The sequence below is a fragment of the Cyclopterus lumpus genome, chromosome 4, assembly GCF_009769545.1.
Source record: "Cyclopterus lumpus isolate fCycLum1 chromosome 4, fCycLum1.pri, whole genome shotgun sequence".
Lineage (NCBI taxonomy): Eukaryota > Metazoa > Chordata > Actinopteri > Perciformes > Cyclopteridae > Cyclopterus > Cyclopterus lumpus.
In genome coordinates this window covers 22,313,431-22,338,724 of record NC_046969.1, presented here as the reverse complement: position 1 = coordinate 22,338,724, position 25,294 = coordinate 22,313,431, and the positions used below count along the sequence as shown (strand labels likewise).

Here is a 25,294-nt window from a genome sequence, read left to right as displayed (position 1 = left end):
CTTGTAGTATTCAGCGCATCCCAAACTGTTCTGTACTCACTTTCTTTTGTGCCCACTTTCCCTCAGCCTGCCATGGTCCATTGAGACTCAGTGTGGACGTCATCTCTGCTGCTTGCACAGTGGGTTTCTGCCTTGGTGAGTGTTGAGCACAAAAGCAAAAAGCTGAGTCTCTAAGTAAAGCTGCCAGTCGTTGGGGACTGACAACATTAGTGTTATGTTTTAAAGTGAGTCGCTTCAAATAATCCATTGAAGAGGAGCCGCGTTGTCTGAGCTATACACAATGTATCCAAAGGGATTGTACCCAACAACAAAATGAACCGAGTTTGTGTTTGAAATAGTGATATAAAATGAGTGTGTTTTTCCATCAGGTTGCGTGTATGAAAAGATGCACTTCCTGCAAGAGGACTGGATCAGCAATTTCTTCGGCAATTCAAAGGACGTCGTTGGCACATTTTGACACAAACAGTGTCGTCTGTTGCCTCATTTGAAAAAGATTGCTGCTCTTTCTGAAGGTTTGTGGAGTTCAGTTTGAGAAAGATTTACTGAACAAATAGAAAACTGCGTTGTCCTAGTTCAATCATGGAAGCATTTTACTCTTATGGAATACATTTTATTTTATATGGACAAACATTTGCCGTGCAGAAATACATGGCAAACTCAAGTTGTTTTTTTTGCTGCGTGACGACAGGGAGAAGTATGACTAAAGCAAAGGGTATGACTGTTAATATTCTCTCCATCATGTCCCGCATGAAATCCCCATTGGCAAAAAGTGGTGCTTCAGGTTCACTACTTCAAAAATCTGACGTAATCAAATTATTTCCTAAACCAAGAAGACCACACACTGCTTCTGTTAAATTCTCTTAGATAAAAATGTTATGTGAAAAGACGTTTAAGATAATCAACAACAGCTTTAAAGAGGAACGCAACCTTAATGAACAATTACAATATGTTATTTCCATGGCGGAAAGGTTAAATCAATATCTGTTAAGTCTCTATTAAGTCTCAAACTGTGATGACATCAAGTATAGAGCTTGGAGAAAATGTCTGGAAGATTTATTCTATTGTAGTATTCTCTGATTTAAATTTAAAATAAATGTATCTACATATACTCAGAACTAGGGGTGTTGCGATACACCGGCACTGATGACAACCCTGATATGTCATAAAACTAATATATATATATATATATATATATATATATATATATATATATATAATCAACAAGTTCTCACTCAAATGCTCACATTTAAATAAATAATAATATTTTACTTCAACTTCACAGATCTGATCACGTTCACCTTTAAAAAGCGTCCTGTGTCTAAAAGATTTAGTGACAATATTGTTTTAGTATATTTATTTATTTGCAGATTGTTATGCATGCAGGTGCACGGATCACCTGATACGCACGGATCAGTTTACATGTGCGTGTAGAGTTTTGAGCCTCAGGCTCCACAAGCGCATGCTGTGTTTAAGGACCGTGGGGAAACGGAGGAAATCTGGGCAATCAGAATCATTTATTGGCCAAGTACCTTGCACATTACAAGGACTTTGACTTGGTGAAAGGTGCATAACAATAAACATAGACAATTAAACAATAAAATAATAAAAAATCTAATCAAAACAATAAACATAATGCAATAAAAGATAAATATGGCAAACAGATAACAGTACTTTAGAACAAGTGTATATACTTTTTTTTTTTTTAAAGGGGCAAATGTATTTTAATAAAAAAAAGAGGGGTGTTGAGGGACATTGTCCTGGGGATGTGAAGGTCAGAGTGAGTGGGGGTCCCGGTCTTTGTTGATGGAACTGTTCTTGATGCTAACCGGCGCCACAAACTATTTAATTGTTACATTCACTTCGGATATTTTGAGGAGAGAAATATCAAATGTGTACATACACAGATATTCTCCGTCACTTTTAAAACAGCACTTAAAACCCATTTATTTAAATCTGCATTTAGCCTGTGATGCAGTTTCTTTTAAAAAATCTTTTTATTTTTTGCTTCTCACAATTGTCATCTTTTTTTGTTTGTTTTATTGTTGCTTCTATTGTTTATCTTTACCATGTAAAGCGCCTCAAGTAACCTTCTAAGGTGCTATACAAATACAATTTATTATTATTATTATTATTATTAATAGACGGCAAACTTTGTTACTCCTTTCAACTTTGAAGAAGCCAGAGCCGACCAGATCCACATTTTCTGTTTTTACCTTTCAAAATAAAAGCCTTAAACACATACTGTTTACCAGAGGGAACTCAAATACAAACACAGACCATTTTGCTCAAAGGAAAATGAAATAGCTCACAGGCTGTACAACAATGTACCTCAGGCAGACTGCCAGATGCTGCTCTGGAATAATAGCATCCCAGTAGTTGCCTCCGTGTTGCAACTGTCACAAATCAGCTTCGCTGCCTGTATGATTAGTTTTGATGGGAAATATTTGCAGGGAATTCAAAATGTCATTTATTTGTCACGCCTCTGGCATGTGAAGGCCATAGACTCGATGCAAAAAAAAAAAAAAGTGGATTTAGTCGTTGGTTTGTGTAGTGTGGTCTTAAAATCCTCCATCTTGGGGGTTTTGCAACCAGTGAATCTGAACTGCGGAGAAGTGAAGCCGTGGTCTCTGGTAGCGACTCGTCAATCACAAGGTGGCCACGCCCTGAAGCATACCCTGCTTTATTGTCTATTTTAAATAGGCCCATCATTTACCAAGAGAACATAATGCTGTATTGGAAGAGACTCTAAATGTCTACAGTGTTTACTGAGGGGTAATATAGATGAGAAGCAGGGTCATCTGCGGTCAATTGCCGGTGATTAGAAACAATGCAAGTTTAAATGGGTGTGGTGCCACTTTAAGTATAGGGATGGTGTATGAGGTAGCTTCTGGTTATCCCAGAATTGCCAGTGAGTATAGCTGAGGACACTCTTAGACAGATGTCTGCTCTAAATTGAGCACTTTCCTTTTCTTTTCTTTAATTGGTTGCCACATACCCCGCACCGTGCTGTGCCCCTTGTCCTGAACTAGTTCACAACCACGGTGAGGTCAAACAACAATCTGCCTGTCGAGATGGGGAAGGTAGAGAAATGAAGTGCACAGCCTATATGAGTCACTTGTATGTGCAGCCATGAAAGTGCGTTGAATTAATCATGTTGTCATTAGAGAAAGAACTATGTGCTTTACATTTATATTGGCAATTTGATCAAAATCAATAGCATCGTCCTTATTTTTCAATGCAGTGGCTGAAAGAAAACGCCTTGGAGGATATAGTCTCATCTTGTTCAGATAGCTGGTCAAATGTATTCTCACAGCAGCCGAAACCGATAAAAATGGTAATCTTGTCATCATTTTATCTGCTTCTTTTATTTATCTATTTTCTGTTTATCAATTTTAAGATACTTTCTCCATAAAAGACAAAAAAAGCAATTACACCTAAACTTGATGTGTTAAACATGTGATGGGGAGTCCAAAAGGCTCTTCTTTTTCTTTCTTTTTTTTAAAGTAAACAACGCAAAATAATCAACGCAGCAACATGAACAAGGAAACAAGGAGATAAGGGCTCTCCCTCCAGCCCAAACCACACCAACATACTGTAAAAAATAAATAGAATAACATTATGTCAATGCACGACATATCAAATTATGGGAAATACAATTTTAAAAAAGTAGATTTAAGTAAAAATCTCCCATACAGGAATATTTTGTTTCAGTTAGACCCGATATTGAACATTTTAAAATCTGGGTTGTACTCTTGTATGCTCCCTGCAGAGGCAATAAAAAGCACGACAGCGTGGACTGCACGCCAACGTTATATAAATAACAAGCAGGCAGCACAGCAAATAATCCCACAACGGTAATAATGATGGTAATTGTCTTGGCAATGAGGAACCCAGTGAGCGCAACTGAGACACGTGGAATTTGGGAAGCGGCAACGAAGCTCACACCGGCGTAAAGAGTTCCAGCGATACGAGCACGAGGACCTTTTGAAAACACCGGGTCACGTAAAAGAAATGGCACAACAAAGCCCCTTTTTCAACGTCGACAAAAACCAGGCTTTACAGTCAGCAAGTCAGCAGCTTTTTGTGTGTGAATGTTTCACCCCAATGAGCCGCCTCCTGTCTATGACGCCGTGGCTCCGAGCTGGCTCTGGGCTTTTTTTTTTTTTTGTTGTGGAAAATTGTCACGATGACACTCTGCAAACACCATAAAATCAATTTCTCTTCCTCAATCAAAGTCCCCTTATGTATGGTATGAGTGATCCGCCCCGGTGTCAAACCGAAACTCCATCTGATTGGTGTGGACTCGGTGCAGCGCCTTCACCTGCGGCTGCTGTCAGGAGCTTCAACTCAATGGTGATTGGTCAGAGGAAAAGGAAGTAATAGGAAAGAAAACCAAATTCAATAAATCCTTCTTCTTTTTTCTTTTTTTTTTGCTGGCGTCGTTAGTCATTTAGAATTTGTTGGGCTTGTTTGAAGGGACTGCTAATGGGAGAAACTGCTCACTTACATGTTGCCTGTTTGGAAATGTCTTCCACGACCACATCAAACTATGTGGTCGTGGTCTACGATGGTCCTGGTGTCGGTTTATTGCAGTTCTATGAGTATCTCAATTGCCATAAACAATTCAAATGTACCATTTATTCATGATGTGTATTTTGGATATTCTTGTAAAACGTGTATAGGCAGGACTTTGGGCTCAGACCTGCATAGAAAAGATACAAATGTCCTTTCTTACATGGGCAATCAGTTCATCCACTCATTAAACTCCAAAAAAGTTGAGTTTAAGTTGTATCAGTAGAATCTGAAGAAAAAAAAGCTCAATTGATTGTGAGAATTAATTAGAATACAGATTTAAGGGAAGAGGGTCTAATGAAAGCTGCCTTATCCAAAAAAGAAGAAAAAAACTAATAATAATGGGAACATTCAGCTCTAGGAGACAATTTTGAAAAGATTATACGAGAACACTGCACATTTTGAACTCCAATCCACTAATTAAAAATGAATTCAAAAACGCCCCTCTGACTTGAGACAAATGCTGGTGAAATATGGTCTCATCTCTTTAAAAACACTTAACTTTCCGTCATCGCACAGCAGGGAATTATCGCTGTGGTTCATGCATCGCTTTGAGCAATATTAAATACAAGTGTAGCGCATGTTCCTCAAGACATGTAGGCTATGTTATCTATCTTATCAAATGTCATGTGGCTTAGATATATACATTTTACACACGTATTTGTAAAAATGAAAAGGAGGTCTTTTTTCCTTATTGTGATTAGATCTCAATTCAATATATTCAAGATTTCTTTCATCCTTTTTTCCTCTAACTTTATACAATATTCAGCATAGGTGATGCATAATGTGATATATGAAATATTATTTAAAGATTACATATATGTTTAATTTTTAGAATGATGGCTGTTATCTGTTATGTTTCATGTGCTTCTTTTATTGAATTGTTAGCAGCTCGTGGACGTTTTATCACGCTGTTTTTGGGGGGTGAACCAGAAGCCACTATGGCTTGTTTATGTATAAATACGGACGCGTTTTCCACTTTTTAAATATTCTGACCAGTCGAAGATGCAGGATGGAAATGTAGTCGTTCCACAATTTGCAGGCGTTACCTTTAAACAATTTTTGAAAGCTTGTTTTCATTCAGTGGCATATTGCACACAAACCAAATAAAAGATGGATTATAATAAACTCAAGCTGTCAACCATTTCCACCTGCTGCCATTACCATTAGTCTCTGTTCTGTCACGTGTCACCAGTGGCAACTGGAGGTACTTTTACACACGTACTTGACTTTTGCATTTTAACTCAACGTTTATCTCAAATCCGCTGAATAACAATGTGTCGCCAGTACATCGTTGTACATGCAGGCTTTTTGTAGGAGAGGAATCATTTATTAAAGACCTGAAAGCTTTTTAATGAGAGAAATGAATGATACATTATTGATTGCTGAAAGTGGAACATATTATATTCTTTTATTTAGAATTTGCTGCACATGTAAACTGGTAATTTCATTGATTTTTCGTGTTTTATTTTCTTATTATTTGGTATTTGTCTAATCTAAAACAGATTTTAATCTAAATATATATATATTTTTGTGATGCGGTGCCCCATACAGACACACGTAAAACACATATCTTCCTGCCACAAACGTTAGGTATGCTTTGTTTAGCAATACGTCTGTATGTGTTTCTCTTTTGCATTTCTTCTTGGTGCCGTGTGAGTTTCTCTAAAATGTAATATGTCAAGATACTTATAACATATAAGTTGATACTGATTCTTATATTGCCATAAATTAAGTTTCTAATACGTATACTTGTGTGCTCTTTTTTTGTAAATGACCAGTGGTGACTGTGTGATGTTGGATCAAGGCAAGGGAGCAAGAGGGAGACCAATAAGACGTTCAGGCCTGCGTGCATTCTGAGGATCAGACTGAAGTAAATATTTGGATATATGTCAGACTTCTGTCACACAAAGTACCAGCAGAGCATGGACTGTTCTTTACTTTAAATTTGAACAAGACACATTCCCCGGGATGGCTTGTTGTGGGTGAAATCACAGCCCTCTAAAAGTTTGGTGTCATTTAAATCCCTAGTCAATTACTCAGCCCGACTTGCCTGTCATTTCTGCCTGTCAATCATTCTGTGCGGGTGTTTTCAGATATGACAGCACGCGCAGAGCCACAGCACAGGTTAGACAAGCAGATCAAGTGCAACGCCGTTAAACGAGAGCATTTTTACACAGTTTACTTCCTGTTCCCGCAGGTGATTAACACTGTCAAATGTGTTCAATTTATATTTGTGTTTTTCGAACCGTGCCTGTGTGCCTGTGTCAATTTTAGACCTTATTGTTTTCTAATTATGTTCCTGATGCACCCACCGCCCCCCCTCACCGCCTCTCTCCTCCCAGAAAAATGAGTCATGGAATAATGTAATGCTTTGAGAGGGCTTTTGTGGCGCTAGCATGTCCATACAATTCATCACATAATGGTGTTCGGGTTATCAAACTGACTCAGCGTTAGAGTGGGAGTGGGGATGGAGAGGAACGCAACGCTTTTATTCATCACATCCCGGTTAGATTATAACTTCCTGTATTCCTATGCAATACAACCTCTCCAAACGTCGACTAGTTCAAAGTGCTGCAGCAAGATTCACAAAATATTTTTATTTTATTTATTTTATTTATTTTATTTATTTTATTTATTTTATTTATTTTATTTATTTTATTTATTTATTTTTTTTATTTTATTTATTTTATTTATTTTATTTATTTTATTTATTTTATTTATTTTATTTATTTTATTTATTTATTTTATTTTATTTATTTTATTTATTTTATTTATTTTATTTATTTTATTTATTTTATTTATTTTATTTATTTTATTTATTTTATATTTGTATTCATGTCTTTCTTACCCATCCACCTATTCATCTGGATCATGATGACGGAGCTGATTGTGTCCAAAATTCAAATTCAATACTGCACCACACAGATGCAATGAAAGGTCACACAGAAGGTCACATGAAGCAACTTTAAAACAAAGGGTTAACTTTGAGGCCTCTGAAACTGTTTAAGTGAAAACACATCTGCAACAAGGTCTTGCATGGAAACGGATTCACAAGGGAAATTCAACAACCCCTGAAATAAAACCAGTGCGTTCTATGGACTACATTTAAAATTAATAAAATGTATTATTGATGACTGAAGCATAATTATATCCAATTACCTTCCTCCTGCATGCATCCCTGGGAATAATGCAAGTATACAGCCATAGCCATTAAAACAACCATTGCATGTAACCCTGACAGCCACAGAGAGTTTAAAACATCCTGCCCTCTGAAAGCAAAGCGAGCTCTAAATGAGTTCCATTTCCACCGAGCTGTTTGCTCATCGTATTTGTTTGTTTCTCCCTCAACCTTCTTAAGTGTCTCTGCACATGTACTTAAAACGCCACACGGTTGGAGAAAGCCTTAAAGCGCACGTACACGGGGTTCAATTAAATCAACAGAAGAAGAAAAAAGCAAATGTGTCTCTTTGGGTAGTTTAATTGGAGACTAATGATGCGTTAACTCCAGCACGATCAAAGAGGACATGAAGGGATTTCTATCACATCGATAGAGCCCATGAAGAGAGTAACCTCGTCTTTTAGCCTAGAGCGAGTCCGTGCGTACAACATCATCACTGCTCATTATATTGCTCATTATATGATTATCTCCATAACACAGATGAGGATTGATTGTGTTCTATGAGACTGGTGTGCTGACGTCTGCCTGGAAGTGAGGCTTCAGCACCATCTGCTGGGGAAAAAAAACAATCGGGCAACAGGATGTGAGAAAAACTTGGACTTCATAGGAATCTTTAGCCCATCACAAGACTAAGAATCCTACACACTTTTAGAAAATTGAAAAATTAAACGTTTCTGGTATTTTTGTTACGATCAGCAGTTTACATTTCTTACATTTAAGTAATCTTTTCAACCATATTTTGGATTTTTGGCCCTTCGAATGACATGAAAGATGTCGGCCGTGTAGTTTTCCTGTTTAGAGAACCGGGTTAATATTCCTTAGTAGCCAATTTTACGCTGTTAATAATGCACAGGGTATCAAAGTACATTTACTACATAGTATCAATACTGAGCTGGAGGAGGAAGTAAAGTACAGAAGTATTAGCATGGGGGGGGGGGGAGGAGGGTTGGCAGCTGTGACTCAGAGCGGGTCATCCCGTTATGTAGTTATACTGCTGAGTAGCTTGTATAATAATGCATCAAGATTCATTTGCTGATTATATTTTGTATAAATAATAGGATACTGAGTACTAAATGCATTATTGGCCTCTCAAATGAAGTGGAGTATAATACAATAGTTTGACACATTTAGCAACAAACAGATCTTAATTAGTGAAGATGTTCTCAAACACCTTATAACCTGATGACGTGGCAAATTCATACTTGAAGCATATCTGATAAACACACCTTGAGGGCGTCCTTGGGGCTATTAGGTGCTCGGAATGTACTGCAGTGAAATGGTGAAGCGACCGCCCCCTAGTGGAGAGGAAGAGGGTGAAAAGGAAAGTCTTTAAATAAGGAGACTCAAGGAGAGGCAGAGGAGGGCGAGGGAGTTCATCAATTGCTGTAAAGAGAAATGTGGCATTATTTTGGGGTGACGTTCAAGAACGGTAACGGTTTGGATCCAGTTAAAATGATAACATTGTACAATATGGAGCCAGTAATCAATGACCAAAGTTGTGGACATTTTTTGTGGAACCAGTGGTTTAGAGTGTTGCTGCCCATTATACAATTATGTCAAATGAACTGACTTTATACAATCTAACGTTCTGTTGCAGTTCCCCACTGTGACAAGTAGAGGGCAGTGAACCACCGTGATTCTTTACTTTCCAATTCAACAGAGGCTATTTAAATTAGATTCAAGTTTATCGTTTATCGTACGGAGACAACAAACCAAATGTACAGAATAATATCCAGAATAAACTGTACAACTCGAAAAGCAATATCTGCAAATAAAAATGGCGGTGTGAATGCTGGAAAAGCTGATGCTATACGATACAATTGCTGGTTTAAATGTTAAATAAATTGAAGATTCATGTCTACTGTTTTTGTTTTTTGTGTGGAAATTGGGGCAGAACGAAATGTAGTTGTGCGTCCTTGTTTTGCATAAGGACATTACATGATCCTTGAATCCTTGAGACACATTTGTGTTACTTACTATAGTACTATACTTGAATCATTAAGATATATAAAATAATATTGACTGCTGTGCAATCAGGCAATGTATTGAATTATTTGCATGTTAAATGTGGTGCTATATTCTAGACTTGCCCCCTGGTGACTTTGATACGTGTATCATATTTTTTTTTAAAAGCTATTCTTGATCTGCTAATTATATTTATTGATCAGTCAATAATGGCACATTGTTACATGTATTGCAGGCATGGATCAGTAAGGAATTTACAAATCATTTTCGGAAGTATATATTCAGGAGAATAAACAAAAGCAAAGAGTAATTTACTTAAATATGTGTTTTTTTCTGTTTTATATACGAGTATTGCAAATAATCAGTTCAACGCAATCAATGATGATTGGCGTTTTTCTCCACAGCCGCAGCGTGCCACGCGATCTCGAGCTTACGCGATGACGCACGGCGCCGGACGCACGAAGTATAAATTCCTCTCTTCTGACGTCAGCGGTCTCTTCCCTGCCTAAGACCTCGTGAGGTGGGCAGCGTAAAATTTCAGTCTCTTTTTCGCCACTGAGCGGATCCGAAACCATCCGTCAAAATGGTGAGTTGACCGCACTTCTGAGAGCAGTTAATGTGTTACCGAGCTCGCATAACCTCCTCGACGTCAATATTTATTAACTTAACGGGCGTTTTTTCCCTCGGATGATGTGCGTACTTTAACGTTACGTCGATTCTGTCCGTTTGGGCTTTGATCAAAATGGCAGCCGTTGTCTCATCGTTGCCGTTAGCTCTCCGCGAGCTGCCGAGACGCGGTTATAAATTGTTTTATTTACGAAACTGTCAGTTGGTAACATGAGTTAAAGGCATTTTTGGGGCCGTCATACGTGTCGCTCTTCTCTTTAAATAGCCAGCAAAGTGACGCTGCGGTGTTGCGTTTGCTAACCCGTCTGAGCGCCGGATTTTTTTTTTTTTTTAGACGGGGGAAAAAAAATGACTAATATTTAACTAAAATTACCAGTAACTGACTTTGGGCGAAGTGCCTATATAAATATATCCTGTCGTGTTGGCGCAGTGTTTCTGGCGTCTCGTCGGCTCTGTGTTACGACTTGCCGGCATTTCACGCCGCCGGGCCCCGGGCCGGCTAGTGCCGCAAACAAGCTAACGTTAGCAGTTAGCCTGGCGTAGAGAGTCTGTACACGTGGCCTATTCGTGCCGACATATTACGCCGGCTGGTGCGTGGTAGAATTATATCGTTGCTAATGATTCGTGGGTTGAGTTGTAAAGTTTAGTCCAGATATCGGTGTATATTGATCACGAAGAGGCAAAGTAGTTAAAAAACGAAAAGCTAAATGGAGGTAACGGTCACGTCATAGCTGTGACGATGGCGGATAACGCCCTGAGTGCAAGTGGGAGAGCAAGTCACGTGGCGTCAGCAGCAATTTTCGATGAAGCCTGTGATACTCTTTTGCCATTATTACAGCTTGTTTTTTATCCCTTTTTGTGAATCTTCTAACTGTTTTTTATTCTTCCCCCCTCTCAGGTGAACTTTACCATCGACCAGATCCGTGCCATCATGGACAAGAAGGCCAACATCCGTAACATGTCTGTGATTGCGCACGTTGACCACGGAAAGTCAACTCTGACAGACTCCCTGGTGTCAAAGGCTGGCATCATCGCCTCAGCTCGTGCCGGAGAGACCCGTTTCACCGACACCCGCAAAGATGAGCAGGAACGTTGCATCACCATCAAGTCAACGTGAGAATCTTGTTCATAAATCAGACAGCCAGGAGTAGGCCAGGTAGTGGAGTCCGCTGCTCTTAATCCAATCCCCACGTTTCCTTACAGATGTTGATGAAAGCATTGTCATATGCCATTAGTGAAACATGAGATGTTTCTGCACAGTAATGAAAAACAAACTTGTGCTAATGACTCATTTTCTATTGGGCAATCATTTTCAACTTTCATTTCCCTCAAAAATAAAAACAACATTTCACTATTGACAAACTTTAGGTTGTCAATAGAGTATTAAAAATATTCCTACAATACACTTACCTGTGTTCGTAATCAAAATCAGTCAACATCAAGCTCACTGCAGTGCCGATCGAGGGTAGTACATGCATTTAACACTTGTATAACATCTAATAATAATGATGCTGCATTTTACTGAACAGAGTGCATTAGTTTAGTTTTTTACATATTTGCATTTATTTAAACATTTTCATATACATCAAATCTGAAGAATTACATATACAGGTTTTTTTTAAATCCATCTTGAGTGAATTTTTATTAGGAAACCCTAATTGTAATGACATTTTAATTTAAACATTTGACAACTGACTTAACAAGTTTTCCTGACTTGCAGCGCCATCTCCCTGTTCTACGAGCTGGCCGAAAACGACTTGGCCTTCATTAAGCAGGGCAAGGATGGTGCTGGCTTCTTGATCAACCTGATTGACTCACCTGGACACGTTGACTTCTCTTCTGAAGTGACTGCTGCCCTGCGTGTCACTGATGGAGCCCTCGTTGTTGTTGACTGTGTGTCTGGTAAGGACAAGACCGTTCACCCTTCCGTAGACAATGTAGATTCTCAATATTTTACTTGCACATTTTGAGCTTAATTTTCAAGCAATAAACCACAGGCTGCTGACTCACTGAGCAAATTTGAGGAAAGTTAACACTGCCAGTCAATGAGTTTAATTTAGAACATTTAATTTGCTATGTAAAGTGTCCGTCATACGATAAGATAATCCTTTGTCCCGCAAGGGGCGGTGTAATTTACTGCAGCATAGGGTAAAGTGCAAACTATATGTAGTAAAAATAAATTTCAAAACATGTATTATAAATAAACAATAAAACTCGATTTATTATATATACACAAGGTGCATAACTAATGTTTACTATAGTGCTACTTGTTAACTCGCAACTTGTCGGTTAAATTATAATTGTGTGCCCCTGTCAGGTGTCTGTGTACAAACTGAGACAGTGCTCCGTCAAGCCATTGCTGAGCGCATCAAGCCAGTCCTGATGATGAACAAAATGGACCGTGCCTTGTTGGAGTTGCAGCTTGAGCCTGAAGACCTTTACCAGACTTTCCAGCGTATTGTTGAGTCCGTCAACGTCATCATCTCCACTTATGGAGAAGATGAAAATGGACCTATGGGTACCATCATGGTGAGTTTCTGTCAACCTTTTTATCTTGAGTGCAAGCGGTGCTTGTGTCTAGATCAATAGCTTCTAACTACTAACTTGGCTCCATTTCCAAACATGTTTTGCTCAATTAAGTTATTTAATTAATGTACTTTGCTACTCAGTAAACGGAATTATTTTCTTTAACATTTTTTATGGGTGGTGATATTGATAAACGGGTAAATGTCTGTCGGTTGTGGAAGAATCTTTATGCTTGTAAACTCAATGTAGCTAATTAAAATGCAAATTGAAAATTCTCTTGCCGCATACTTAACTTGTTTGCTGGTGTCACCTCTCTCAGATCGATCCAACCATCGGAACAGTTGGCTTTGGCTCTGGACTCCATGGCTGGGCTTTCACCCTGAAGCAGTTTGCTGAGATGTACGCAGCCAAGTTCGCTGCCAAGGGCAACACGCAAATGACACCAGAAGAGAACTGCAAGAAGGTGGAAGACATGATGAAGAAGCTGTGGGGTGACAGGTCAGTCTTGCGCTTAATTATGATTGAACATGGTTGGTCTCTTAACAATATTAGTAGTTTCTCTTACTCGTCATATTGATCAATCTTCTCATTATGCATTACTTTAGGTTCTTTGATGCTTCCACTGGAAAGTTCCTTAAAAATTCTACTGGAGCTGATGGCACCAGGTTCCCACGTACCTTTGTTGCTCTTATCCTGGATCCCATCTTCAAGGTAACTTGACTGGTTTTATTTTAATGCTATTGTTTTACAGTGCAAGGCAGCGTTCAAATTAGTACCCATTTGTAATTTTAAATTCCGTATCTGTACATTTTTGAGCAAAATGAATGGTTTACTGTGTGCCTGCAAGTGATGATTTGAAACATTCTTCACTTTGACCTGAATATTCGGTGATGATAACATTCACTCTGAGCAGGGCACAGAAACGGTGACTTCATTTTTAGCCTAGTCATGTTTAATTGCAAGCAAATTGGTCATGTTTAATCGCAGTCTGCTAATTCAGCTTGACTTCCTTTTTTATTTTAGGTGTTCAATGCCATCATGAACTTCAATAAGGAGGAAACTGCCAAACTGGTCCAGAAGCTGGACATCAAGTTGGATGCCGATGACAAGGAAAAGGAGGGTAAGCCTCTCCTGAAGGCTGTGATGCGCCGCTGGCTGCCAGCCGGAGAGGCCCTTCTGCAAATGATCACCATCCATCTGCCTTCCCCCGTCACTGCCCAGAGGTACCGTTGCGAACTGCTCTACGAAGGACCTGGAGATGATGAGGCTGCTATGGGTATGACACCGTTTTTTTTAATTTACATTTTGGTTTCCACAAACGGCACATGCTTGATTTAAGTAATTGCTATTGCCGACACCGTGGCAGTATTCAGATGTATCTTCGACTAGTAGTAGTTGGGACTCGTACTGATTGTCAAACATTGTTTTTAACCAGGTATCAAGAACTGTGACCCCAAGGCTCCCTTGATGGTGTACATCTCAAAGATGGTACCTTCCAATGACAAGGGTCGCTTCTATGCATTTGGTCGTGTGTTCTCTGGGTGCGTCTCCACTGGCCAGAAAGTACGAATTATGGGACCCAACTTTGTCCCTGGCAAGAAGGACGATCTCTACTTGAAGCCAATTCAGAGGTTGGTTTCAACATCTGTATCAGTTATCTGATGACTTGTATTGCATTACTGATGCCACTACATATCAGCTATTGGTCACGTCTAAATTGTCTTGTTTCTATCACTCACACAGAACCATTCTGATGATGGGTCGTTATACTGAGCCCATTGAAGATGTGCCTTGCGGTAACATCGTGGGTCTGGTTGGCGTGGACCAGTTCCTTGTTAAGACCGGAACAATCACCACTTATGAGCAGGCACACAACATGAAAGTGATGAAGTTCAGTGTCAGCCCCGTGGTGAGAGTTGCTGTGGAGGTGAGAAACCCTGCCGACCTGCCCAAGCTGGTAGAGGGACTGAAGCGTCTGTCCAAGTCCGATCCCATGGTGCAATGCATCATTGAAGAGTCTGGAGAACATATCGTTGCTGGAGCCGGAGAGTTGCATCTGGAGATCTGTTTGAAGGATCTGGAGGAGGATCATGCTTGCGTTCCACTTAAGGTAAATACAAGTTTAATGTATACTTGAATGTCATTTTGATTTTATCCTTTGAAGCAAACATGTCTACATTGAAGTGTTTTTTTTTTCTGGTTTTTTTTATAGAAATCTGACCCAGTGGTGTCCTACAGGGAGACAGTCAGTGCCGAGTCCAGTGTTGTGTGTCTCTCAAAGTCTCCCAACAAGCACAACCGTCTGTTCATGAAGGCCTGTCCCTTCGCTGAAGGTCTGGCAGAAGACATTGAGAAGGGTGAGGTTACCCAACGCCAGGACGTCAAGACCCGTGCCCGTTACCTTGCTGAGAAGTTTGAGTGGGATGTCGGTGAGGCCAGAAAGATCTGGTGCTTCGGACCTGATGGAACTGGCCCCAACCTTCTGGTGGATGTTACCAAGGGAGTGCAGTACCTTAATGAGATCAAGGATAGCGTTGTGGCTGGCTTCCAGTGGGCAGTCAAGGAGGTAAGAGGATAAAACTAGGCACAAAATCATTTTACTCTATCGTAAAGCAAATGTCTTTCTATAACTAGGTATATACATTGTTTTTAATCTACAATTAATGTATCAATGTTGTCTTTAGGGTGTCCTCTGTGAAGAGAACATGCGTGCCATTCGCTTCAACGTCCATGATGTGACCCTGCATACAGATGCCATTCACCGTGGTGGTGGTCAAATTATTCCCACAGCTCGCAGAGTTCTATACGCGTGCGAGCTCACTGCTGAGCCCAGAGTCATGGAGCCAATCTACCTGGTGGAGATCCAGGTATGTGCCACTAGAGAGAGTTTTTTTTTTTCCAGTTTGCCAATATATCTAGAAAGGGCATAAAGTTGCAAATGTTTGTACTTGTCACACATGAGCGTTACGTGTATAACTTATCTCGTCTACTTTGCAGTGTCCTGAGGATGCCATCGGTGGAATCTACGGTGTGTTGAACAGGAGGCGTGGCCACGTGTTCGAAGGCCTCACTCACTCAAATACACCGATGCGTGTGACCAAGGCCTTCCTGCCTGTCAATGAGTCATTTGGTAAGTCCTCTTTTTTTAAATTAGTACCCATTTGTAATTTAGTATCTACATTTTTGAGCAAAATGAATGGGTTACTGTGCCTGCAAGTGATGATTTGAAACATTCTTCACTTTGACCTGAGTATTCGGTGATGATAACATTCACTCTGAGCAGGGCACAGAAACTGACTGTTTTTAAAAAAGGCTGTTCTGAGCACAGCAGCCACGACACAAGTTTTCAACCCAATATTTGTTTTGGCACATGATTTTGATTTATATTTTCTCTGAGGCAGTCACAATACTCTTTCTTTTGCAAATGCCTGGTGTTTGATCTTTTAAGTTGCCTGCAAATCACAGATCAAAACAGCACACTAGAAAAGAACCCTGGATGTGCCAACACTGCTTTAGAGAGCTGTTAGAAGCAAAATCTGAATGGGATAAAACAATTTGCACTTCGTCATGGTGGAACTAATTTACGGGAAACTCCTAATGCATCGGAGTCACCTTTTCCAGTCTTTAAAGTGACCTGACACATTGTGTTACCTGGCCTAACAAAGATCAGTAGCAAACGTTTAATTCAAGTTACTGAAGCCCAATATGCTTATTTTGACCTCTGCCTATCACCGTGATATTAAAACATACTATTTTCTTTCTCAGGCTTCACAGCTGACCTTCGTTCCAACACCGGTGGCAAGGCCTTCCCCCAGTGCGTGTTCGACCATTGGCAGATCCTCCCAGGAGATCCATTAGACCCAACCAGCAAGCCCGGTGTTGTCGTCAGTGAAATCCGCAAACGTAAGGGTCTCAAGGAAGGTATCCCGGCCTTGGACAACTACCTGGACAAAATGTAAACGTCTGGACCCCACTTGCCTCATTCCTCACTTTCCAACAAATTCTAAAGTCTACTACATTGTGGGACTGATTGTACAGAACACCGTGAGCACCAGTGTTTGCCAAAAGGATTGACAATAATGAATAAACTACAAAAATTGTAAACGATAAACAAAATAAAATAAAAATAAAAAATTATTCTGGCTGTTTTGTTTTTGTTTAAAGCTATGATGATGCGCAAGCCCTTTTGACTGCTGCTTAAATGATAGTGGGCTACAATCAATGGAATAGGGGTTGAGGTTCTCTATCATTTTATATTTAAAAATATGCAATATTTATTGCACCTTAAAGCGCACAACATTTCTACAGTTGTGTTTATAGTGGGTGGAGTTGATTTCACTAAACTGGAAGCCATTGATGTCTTCAATGCAGAGCTGGACTAGTGAAGTAAGTTGAATAGTGTGTCAAAATGGAGCTGCTGTAATCAAAGAAAGTATTTACTTTTTTAAAGGGTTACAATTAGTTTTTATTACCAGTATGTGACCATGGTGATGTAATTTACTTGTATAGGTTACGGGTAGATTTTGACAATACGGTGATCATTTTGAAGATAACATACATCATTAAAAGCACTCTAAATCTGTAGAGTGGCTTCTTTTTTTTTTTTTTTATATTGCCCACACAAGTTGGTGTTGCCACATGAGGACTAACTTGTTTGCACAGGATAAATATCACCTTGTGTTACATAAGGGCTCCATACAAATCAAACATCCAAAGATGATGTGCCATACACCTTAAGCTTACCTTCCAGGTATTTGGATAGTGAAGGGTGTTGTGCAGCGTGTTCTATTGTCTGCCACCACAGACAAAAGATACCCATGTTGGCACTGAACATCGAGTCTTCCCCGACTCCCCAAAAAAAGGTCTTTGAGATACTCTGGGCCTTACTGTTCCACACTGATTTGGAGTAAGTGTAGGGCTCTATCCTTCACGGGCAACCAAACGTGTTTGCCAACATGTGTCCTTGGCTTCAAACCAATGACTGATTTGTTCAAACCCAACCCAGTCACATGTGTCGAGTGAGATCTGTGGTTGGTCTTAAAAGGCGTTTTCCAGAAAATAGACGGGCGTTTCTCATTTGAAATGTCAAACTCTTGCCAAAGACTTAGTTGCGATGATACTGACAACAGGTTTGGCAGAAAAAAGCTCTCCAATCTATGTCGAGTTTGTTTTAGGATCCAGTTAAAATAAACTACGTGGAGCCAGTAATCCAAAACCAACGTTGTGGTTTTGGATTTTTGCTGTCGTGCATTTGTAGGCCTGTCATACAATTCTGTCCACACTAATGTTAGGACCTACAAAGTAATGTGTTTGATAAAGAACAGCCAATCGTGTCAAAAGATCAATAAACATTTTCACTTCACGATTTTTTGTTTTTGTTTGTGTATTTGAAATGATTTACTGGAGGTGTTTACCTCCATGCCTGCATTGACTTGACTATTCAATATTAAGCTGTGTTGCAGTTCCCCACTGTGACCAGAGGGGGGCAGTGAACGATCACTCTTCTTTATTTTCCTAATAGACAGAGGAGCTCCCTATTTAGATTCAAGGTTATCATTGCACAGAGCGAAAGAAAGTACTGAGACAACAAAATACTGTGTGGTATTTAACCAAATGTACAGAACTAGAAAAGCAATATCTGAATAAAAAATATGGTGTGAATGCTGAAAAGCTGATGCTACCCTGAATAGTTGGTTTAAATGTTAAGGAAATTAAAGGAGTAGGAATAGTTTGAAAAACGTGAATGGATTTAATTTGTATGAATGTCATTGAAAAGTTGATTGACTATGAAGTGTAAAAGATGTGAAATAATGTAAGGTTTTTTAAAAAAGATGACGCTACGCTGTAATCGGTGTGAAGGAAGGGAAGAAGTAGAAATGGGAAGTTAACTTTTCCAGAAATCTGAGCAGTGAGAGACTTTTTTCAGACTTCAAAATATTCATCACTCCAAAAAATTTTTTTAAATGAAAACATTACATATATACATACTGCCTTGTTATAACTTATTTGCCAACATAAATTAAAAGCAGATATTTCTCAAGTATGTCATTCTGTAAAACAGAAATGTAATCCATTTCTCACTTATTCTATGAATGTATTTATTCTCAATAGTTCTGGATTGAAGTTGCTTAATTGTATCAGACTAATAATCTACAAACAATGCTCTCAAATTTATTTTAATATAAAATCCATAAGGCCAGATGGTCTGTTTTGTGTTGAATTACAATACTGCTTTTAAACTCTTTCTAAGAAAGCACAAACAGCTATGAAGACTTCTCAAGTAATTGGAAAAATATATACTTTTATAATAAATTGTAAATGAGTAAAACGTATAATATATATGTATTAGTTGACAGCTCCTTCGTTCAATTCGATATTGTCAATACTGCTTTATGTTTTGCTTTTTTTGTTATATTTGTTATTGTTTCATGTATATATAAAGTGTTAAAATAATTAACATGATGAAATATATATTTATCTCCACAATGTGTTGCAATACTTGAACTATGATCAATCAATAGCTTGTAACTCAGTAAACTACTGGATGAGTCTACAAAGGGGTAATTTTCGGATGCAGCAAAAAATGTGCAAGATGAAAATGTCACTCAGGGGGAGCGAGAGGGCGGGGCTACCCAGCCAACCAATCACGACTCTCCGTGCCGACCAATCAGATGGCAGACTGGTTTCTCTTCCTGTTTGGCTGAGGGAATAATTATCGGGTGAGTTAAGAAGACGTTTATCCACAAATACAAAGCAGAAATAATTCAATATAACTGCCGTTGTCTGGAGTGACGAACCCGTATGTCTGAATACACATTTCCTCGTGTTTCTATTGAGTTTCTGGTGAAGCGTGACCATTTTAGATGAGCTTTTTGTTTGGCTATTGTCCGTTAGTGATAACTGCTAGCAGGCAGGTTAGCTTAAGAAGCGGCATCATTGCTGGATTTTGACTGCTGCTCGCAATTTTTCTGCACAGGCTTCTCCCCACGACCTAAACCCGAACCGACTAAGACCCATTCTCCCCCAGTTGCATAGTCCACGCACGGAGGTTATGGGTGGGATCAAACAAGAGCAGAGTGATGCATCGCACCAGTCCAAACCATCACATTCAGCAGATCCACCACAGGAAGAGGTGAGTACCTTCTCCATCTGACCCCCGACCAACGGGCCTTGTGAAGGGCCTCTGCCTCCTCGGTTGGAGGAATAAGGCTTTGTTTGACCAATTGGTCTCAAGAGTTGAACTGTAATCTCCACACAGTAATCCACACTACCACAACAAGGCAACGGATCATACATTCAGAGAGGCGAGAATGTGAGAAATGTATTTAATTGTGTTATTTATTGCTTTACAAGGTAGGTGGGTTGAGTGTGTATATATAGGACAATGTCCTGTTGAGCAGAATAATAGAATAAAAGTACAAACGGTGTATTGTCAGTATATAACCTAAACCCATAAGAAATACCTCTAATACTATTACTTTAAGGTAATGCAATTTAACAGCACCACTAACTAGAGCCTCCATAATGAGCATAAAGTACTAATAACACCTCTGAAACGGCTTGGACAAATACCTAACAGTATAACCTTCACAAGGTGGGATTTATTTAAAGGCTGTTGTAAGATAAGATAAGATATTCCTTTATTAGTCCCACAGTGGGGTCATTTACAGGAGTACAGCAGCAAAGGGGGTAAAAGTGCAAGAGAGTATTAGAGTGTATGTATTAGATAATATAATATCAACAGGAAACAATTTAAAATATTGATTATTGTTAAAGTAATTTTTTTTAAATTTAGTTTCCAGCGTCTCAAGTGTAAATATTTGCTGCTCCTCTTAGTCCTCTACGATGGTAAAATTGAATATCTTTGACTTCTGCTCGGACAAAATAAGCGATATATATTGCGTATTTGTTGACCAAACGATTGGGAGAGAAAAAATAATCAGCATATTGATTGATATTGAAAAAAATTGTTGCAACGCTGGCAGGTAGTTCTGATAGTTGTCTGCGGAGTAGCACCGATGAGTGTGCAAGCCTTCACGTGAGTGTCGTTCCTCCTCTCTGCAGCCGAAGAAGAGAGGCTGGCCGAAGGGAAAGAAGAGAAAGAAGGTGCTCCCAAATGGTCCCAAGGCGCCAGTAACCGGATACGTCCGCTTCCTGAATGAGCGCCGAGAACGCATGCGGGCCAGATACCCGGACTTACCGTTCCCAGAAATCACCAAGAGACTTGGAGCAGAGTGGACACAATTAGCCCTGAATGACAAGCAGGTATGTATTGTTTAACTTAGTGCGTTCAGGACAGCACGTGCATGCTGGCAAGCATTTCTGTTATAAAATATACTGCGTTGCCAATTCCCAAGAAACACGCTTGGCGTTTTAAATAATCAAGCGCCTGTGCGTTAGCGAGAGTGAATTCTTCCCCTCGGTAAAGCGGGCACTACTTTATCTTTGCACCGGCAGCGCTACCTGGACGAGGCGGAGCGGGAGAAGATGCAGTACGCCCAGGAACTGAAGGAGTATCAGCAGACTGAGGCCTACCAGATCACCAGCGCTAAGATACAAGACAAGAGGATCAAGAAAGGTGACGACGACTGCACTCGACATGCGTCTTACTATCAGTGCTCTAGGGGCCACATCACAGTGTCTGTTTGTCATTTCATTACTGTAAGCTGTAATAGGCACGTACGTTTTTTCTCTTTCAGAAGACACGCCATCTGTCATCATCAGTACGAGTTCAGAGTCATCAGTATCAAAGGTACGCGACGCATCCGTATCTTGTCACCGTATGTTCTGCAATGTCCTTTTCACATTATTATTATTTTTAAACGGCTACGTTGTCGATTTGCTGATTTTGTCCTCCAGCCGTCTGACCTCCCCAGAGGATTCGACATCCCCATCTTCACAGAGGAGTTCCTCGATCAGAACAAAGGTAACAGAGAAACTGAAAACAGGAAATAATCGTTCTGATGTATCCAAAAAAAAACCTTTTAATTTATTACAGATGGCTGCTAAAGCCAGGACAAATTGGGGCGATTGCTTTGTTAGCTAATAGGACATTTTTTAACAAATCCCCTGACTGTAAAGTAACTTCCTTCCAACCTAATCCCGTTATATTTTCCCCTTTTTGTGCTTTCAGCTCGAGAGTCTGAGTTGCGACGGCTCCGTAAGGCCAACATTGAGTTTGAAGAGCAGAACGCGGTGCTCCAGCGCCACATAAAGGACATGTACAGTGCCAAAGAGCGCCTGGAGGCTGAACTGGGGCTGGACGAGAAGCGCACACAGGCCCTTCACCAAAACCTGCTGACCATTAAACACACGTTGGTCAACAGTCTGTCATCGGTTCCCCTGCCAGGTCAGCACTCAGTTGGCTGTACAGATGGACGTCAGATAAATCTCCTGCTGTTATAGAATATTGTTCTGCTAGATTCATTCAGTTTAAACTAATTCTCCGAAGAATAAATGAATTGTCACGTCGTTGCCTGACTTCCGTTATGTTTCTCCTTGAGAGGAATTGAGGTTTTAATTCTTCCGTTTGCTTTTCTGAACAGGTACAGGAGAGAAGGCGTCTCACGGGAACCTGGACTCCTACCTAAGTCGTCTCAACGGAGTGCTGGAGGGAAACCCTCACAAGCATCGTGCACTGCTCAGCCAGCTCTGCGAAGTCCTCGCTCATCTGGACAGGTAACTGATATCATCCACACGAGTTGCTAGGGTTTAAATGTAAAGTAAGAAGAAAGAGGGCTGGGAGCTGTAATCTAGTGTGCTGATAACGCTCTCTGCTTCTTCTTCTAATGAGTCTGCTGTCCGTCACCTGGCCTAAATATAGGATTGGATGAGCAATCAGCCTACGCTTGCATGTAGCAGTGTGAGTGTAGTAGCATTAGAGCCGGCAAAGACATGTCATCACAGCAGCGCTGCACTGGGACAGACATGAAGAGAGAGGGGGTTTAAAAGATGAGGTCAGATTTTAAAAACTTCTTTCTAAAAGAAACAAGTTTAATAAAAGGTGGTCATGGGGGACGTGACAGTCATGGATATCTTAGACGAGAACTGTGCAACAGAGGATGATACTGGACAGCGACATGCTTAAAAATCCTGGAACAGCTGTTGGACTGAGAGACTTTTCTGAAATGTATGTGACAAAATATACCAATAAATACATTTCTCTTTCATATTCAAACTCCCAAGTCAATCACATTAAGCCATTACAATTTAAAAGTTGGACACGTATCCCTTCATGACCTCTCCAGACTGGACTGCTGGTACATTTAGTTCACGCCTCAGAGAAAAATTCTATGCACTAAGAAATAAGGGTATAATTAAGTTGCACTTAAATAGTAACGTTAGTCTTTTTTTCAACCTGAAAAGTCTCAAAACCCATATACAGTATTTATGTCTGAACATTTTCTTTGTTTTGTCAGTGAGAAGTTATGAGGAGACTTCAGCCGGTTCATTCCTGCATCAGAGGCTCGGTGGTGTCATGGGTCAAGTCAGTGCCAATCAATGGAGCATGTGGATCTCTCAAGGATAGTAAAGGCAATGGTGCAAACGCTTCACAATGCCACACGCGCACACACACACACACACACACACAGTCCGCGTCTACATGCCTCTTCTTTATGAATATGTTTATACGGTAGAAAATATGTATTCATGCACATGAGTTATTGTGAATGTGAATCTGTGCAGCAGGGTTTAGGGTTTTTACACTTCAGGAATTTCATTTAATGTAATGTAATATTATCTTCATATCTGCTTTAATTAAGTCAAATTGGATTGACCCTAACCTCATTGTGTAGTATCCGCAGTTCCCTACAGGCTCACGACCTGTCCAATAAGACAAGCCAAATTATTTGTTTACAATAAATGCCCTTTGGTATTTGGTGGGTGGGTAATGTGTAGTGTTGTTTAGAAAGCATGGAAAACAAAAACTAAACTAAACTGGAAAGGTTGAAAATGAAATGTTGGGGTTTACATGTTTGAATTTACATTGATAATGGCAGGTTGTTGAATGGACAAGCAGTTTCACATGTTGTCAGAATATTATATATTTGTGGAGTATATTTGTATTTTCTGAAATGTTAATTAAACCAAACTGAAAATGTTTCCAACAAAAGGCAAATGTTGCTTTTCTTTTTTTCTTCTCCAAATTGTTTGATTATATAAAATTCCTCAACTCCAAGTTTAAAATCACATCACAAAACGACTATTTTCCCTCTCAATGATGCATTTGTGTGTTTTTGGTGACCTGTCTCTAGAGATGCATATAGTTCTCCAGCAGGGGGAGCTGTTTTCCCAACACTGGAAAAAGTCTTGCATCTTGGATCAGTGTATATATATATATATATATATATATATATATATATATATATATATATATATTTATTTATTTATTTATTTATTTTAGGCTACATCCGTCTGGTTCCAACTGTAAGGATGACGATGGGATGAACTGGTAATTATGCAACACACTGACACCCAACTGGCTCGGCCTCACCAAGGCCCGACTAGCCATTTTGATTGTTCTGTATTTTCTAAACTTGGGGCACCAACATTTCCTTCTGCATCGTTCACGTGTCTCATCATCAGCTTCCAACTCTCATCTTTAAATCTTTCAAAACATGCTTTCCAAGTGAAATTCTGCCGAAGCGGAGCAGCGTGAAGATCTTCATACCATTGTTACCATAGTTACCATTGGGAATGTGATGACTCCAACTGGCTCTCTGCTAAGTGATTATTTACCAGTTGCTTTGAGTTATATTGACAAAAATCACAATATTTTCCAGTGCTGATATAGGTTATTTGAGTTTCGACAGCCCCGCCCCCTTTTTCACGCCATTGGCGCCGCCCTGACGTCACTGCCAGGAGCTGTCCACGCAGCGGCGGTGCTGAAGCTGAACAAGATGGCTGTGTGTTGGCGAGCGGAGAGCTGAGAGAGAAGGGGGCCGGGAAAGAGTCTCAAATTTAGCCGGACGCGACATTATATTTAAAAAAGAGGATTGCGACGCTGGCGTTCACTCTCAAAGTGTGAAGATTTTGTATTTATTTTGTATTTTTAATTTCTATATCTGTCAGCTGAGCCCTGCCAGCCCACCCCCCTTCCCCACCAAGTCCTCTGCCAGCGACGGCAGGCTTCTCCATCCCCAGCCCATCGAGTCAGTCCCGGGCTGAATATCGCACAGGTTATCAGCTCGGTTACGGAAGCTGGAGAAGAAGCTGGACCCTGAACCAAAGGCGCATATAAGAAATGTCCTTGCTGTGTGTTGGAGGTAAGAGAACGGGCTTGGCACTACTTGCTGAGCGTTTTCCTCGAGCAGCTTAAATATCATATCTTTACGGCTTTTTGTTGTTGTTGTGGATTCACCTGTTCGGATAACGAGCCTTCTTCTCGCTATACGCTATTAAATGGAAGATGAATGCAAATCC

The 25,294-nt window shown here is 40.0% G+C and overlaps 3 protein-coding genes and 2 non-coding genes across 6 annotated transcripts in view; all 5 read left to right on the top strand.

Annotated features, from left to right (window-relative positions):
- Positions 1 to 10,089: 10,089 nt before the first annotated feature.
- LOC117729195 (elongation factor 2-like) lies at positions 10,090 to 16,925 on the top strand. The gene is made up of 13 exons (XM_034530039.1): positions 10,090 to 10,304; positions 11,244 to 11,458; positions 12,066 to 12,247; positions 12,663 to 12,874; positions 13,191 to 13,369; positions 13,477 to 13,582; positions 13,895 to 14,147; positions 14,307 to 14,502; positions 14,615 to 14,981; positions 15,084 to 15,437; positions 15,556 to 15,738; positions 15,869 to 16,001; positions 16,637 to 16,925. Exons 1-13 carry the CDS (start codon positions 10,302 to 10,304, stop codon positions 16,828 to 16,830), a joined length of 2,577 nt encoding a protein of 858 aa, XP_034385930.1. The 5' UTR covers positions 10,090 to 10,301; the 3' UTR covers positions 16,831 to 16,925.
- Positions 13,714 to 13,782, top strand: LOC117730231. The gene has a single exon (XR_004609449.1). It is a non-coding gene; the product is annotated as a small nucleolar RNA SNORD37 (small nucleolar RNA).
- LOC117730232 lies at positions 16,084 to 16,152 on the top strand. The gene has a single exon (XR_004609450.1). It is a non-coding gene; the product is annotated as a small nucleolar RNA SNORD37 (small nucleolar RNA).
- Positions 16,926 to 19,491: 2,566 nt separating the features above from the next.
- Positions 19,492 to 23,987, top strand: hmg20b (high mobility group 20B). Of its 2 annotated transcripts, none has more exons than XM_034531690.1 (9): positions 19,492 to 19,590; positions 19,848 to 20,003; positions 20,936 to 21,136; positions 21,329 to 21,449; positions 21,571 to 21,623; positions 21,731 to 21,797; positions 22,005 to 22,220; positions 22,417 to 22,549; positions 23,290 to 23,987. In XM_034531690.1, the coding sequence occupies exons 2-9, from the start codon at positions 19,923 to 19,925 to the stop codon at positions 23,300 to 23,302; spliced, it is 885 nt and encodes a 294-aa protein (XP_034387581.1). In that variant the 5' UTR covers positions 19,492 to 19,590; positions 19,848 to 19,922; the 3' UTR covers positions 23,303 to 23,987. The 2 variants fall into 2 exon arrangements, with proteins under 2 accessions (XP_034387581.1, XP_034387582.1); XM_034531691.1 differs by lacking the exon at positions 19,492 to 19,590 and adding an exon at positions 19,595 to 19,670 and having other exon boundaries at positions 23,290 to 23,984.
- An 803-nt stretch (positions 23,988 to 24,790) lies between these two features.
- unc13a (unc-13 homolog A (C. elegans)) overlaps positions 24,791 to 25,294 on the top strand; it is a 39,549-nt gene continuing 39,045 nt past the window's right edge. Inside the window, 1 exon segment of the mRNA XM_034531438.1 lies at positions 24,791 to 25,137. Within this exon segment, the coding sequence (XP_034387329.1) occupies positions 25,116 to 25,137 (22 nt within the window). The 5' untranslated portion in view covers positions 24,791 to 25,115.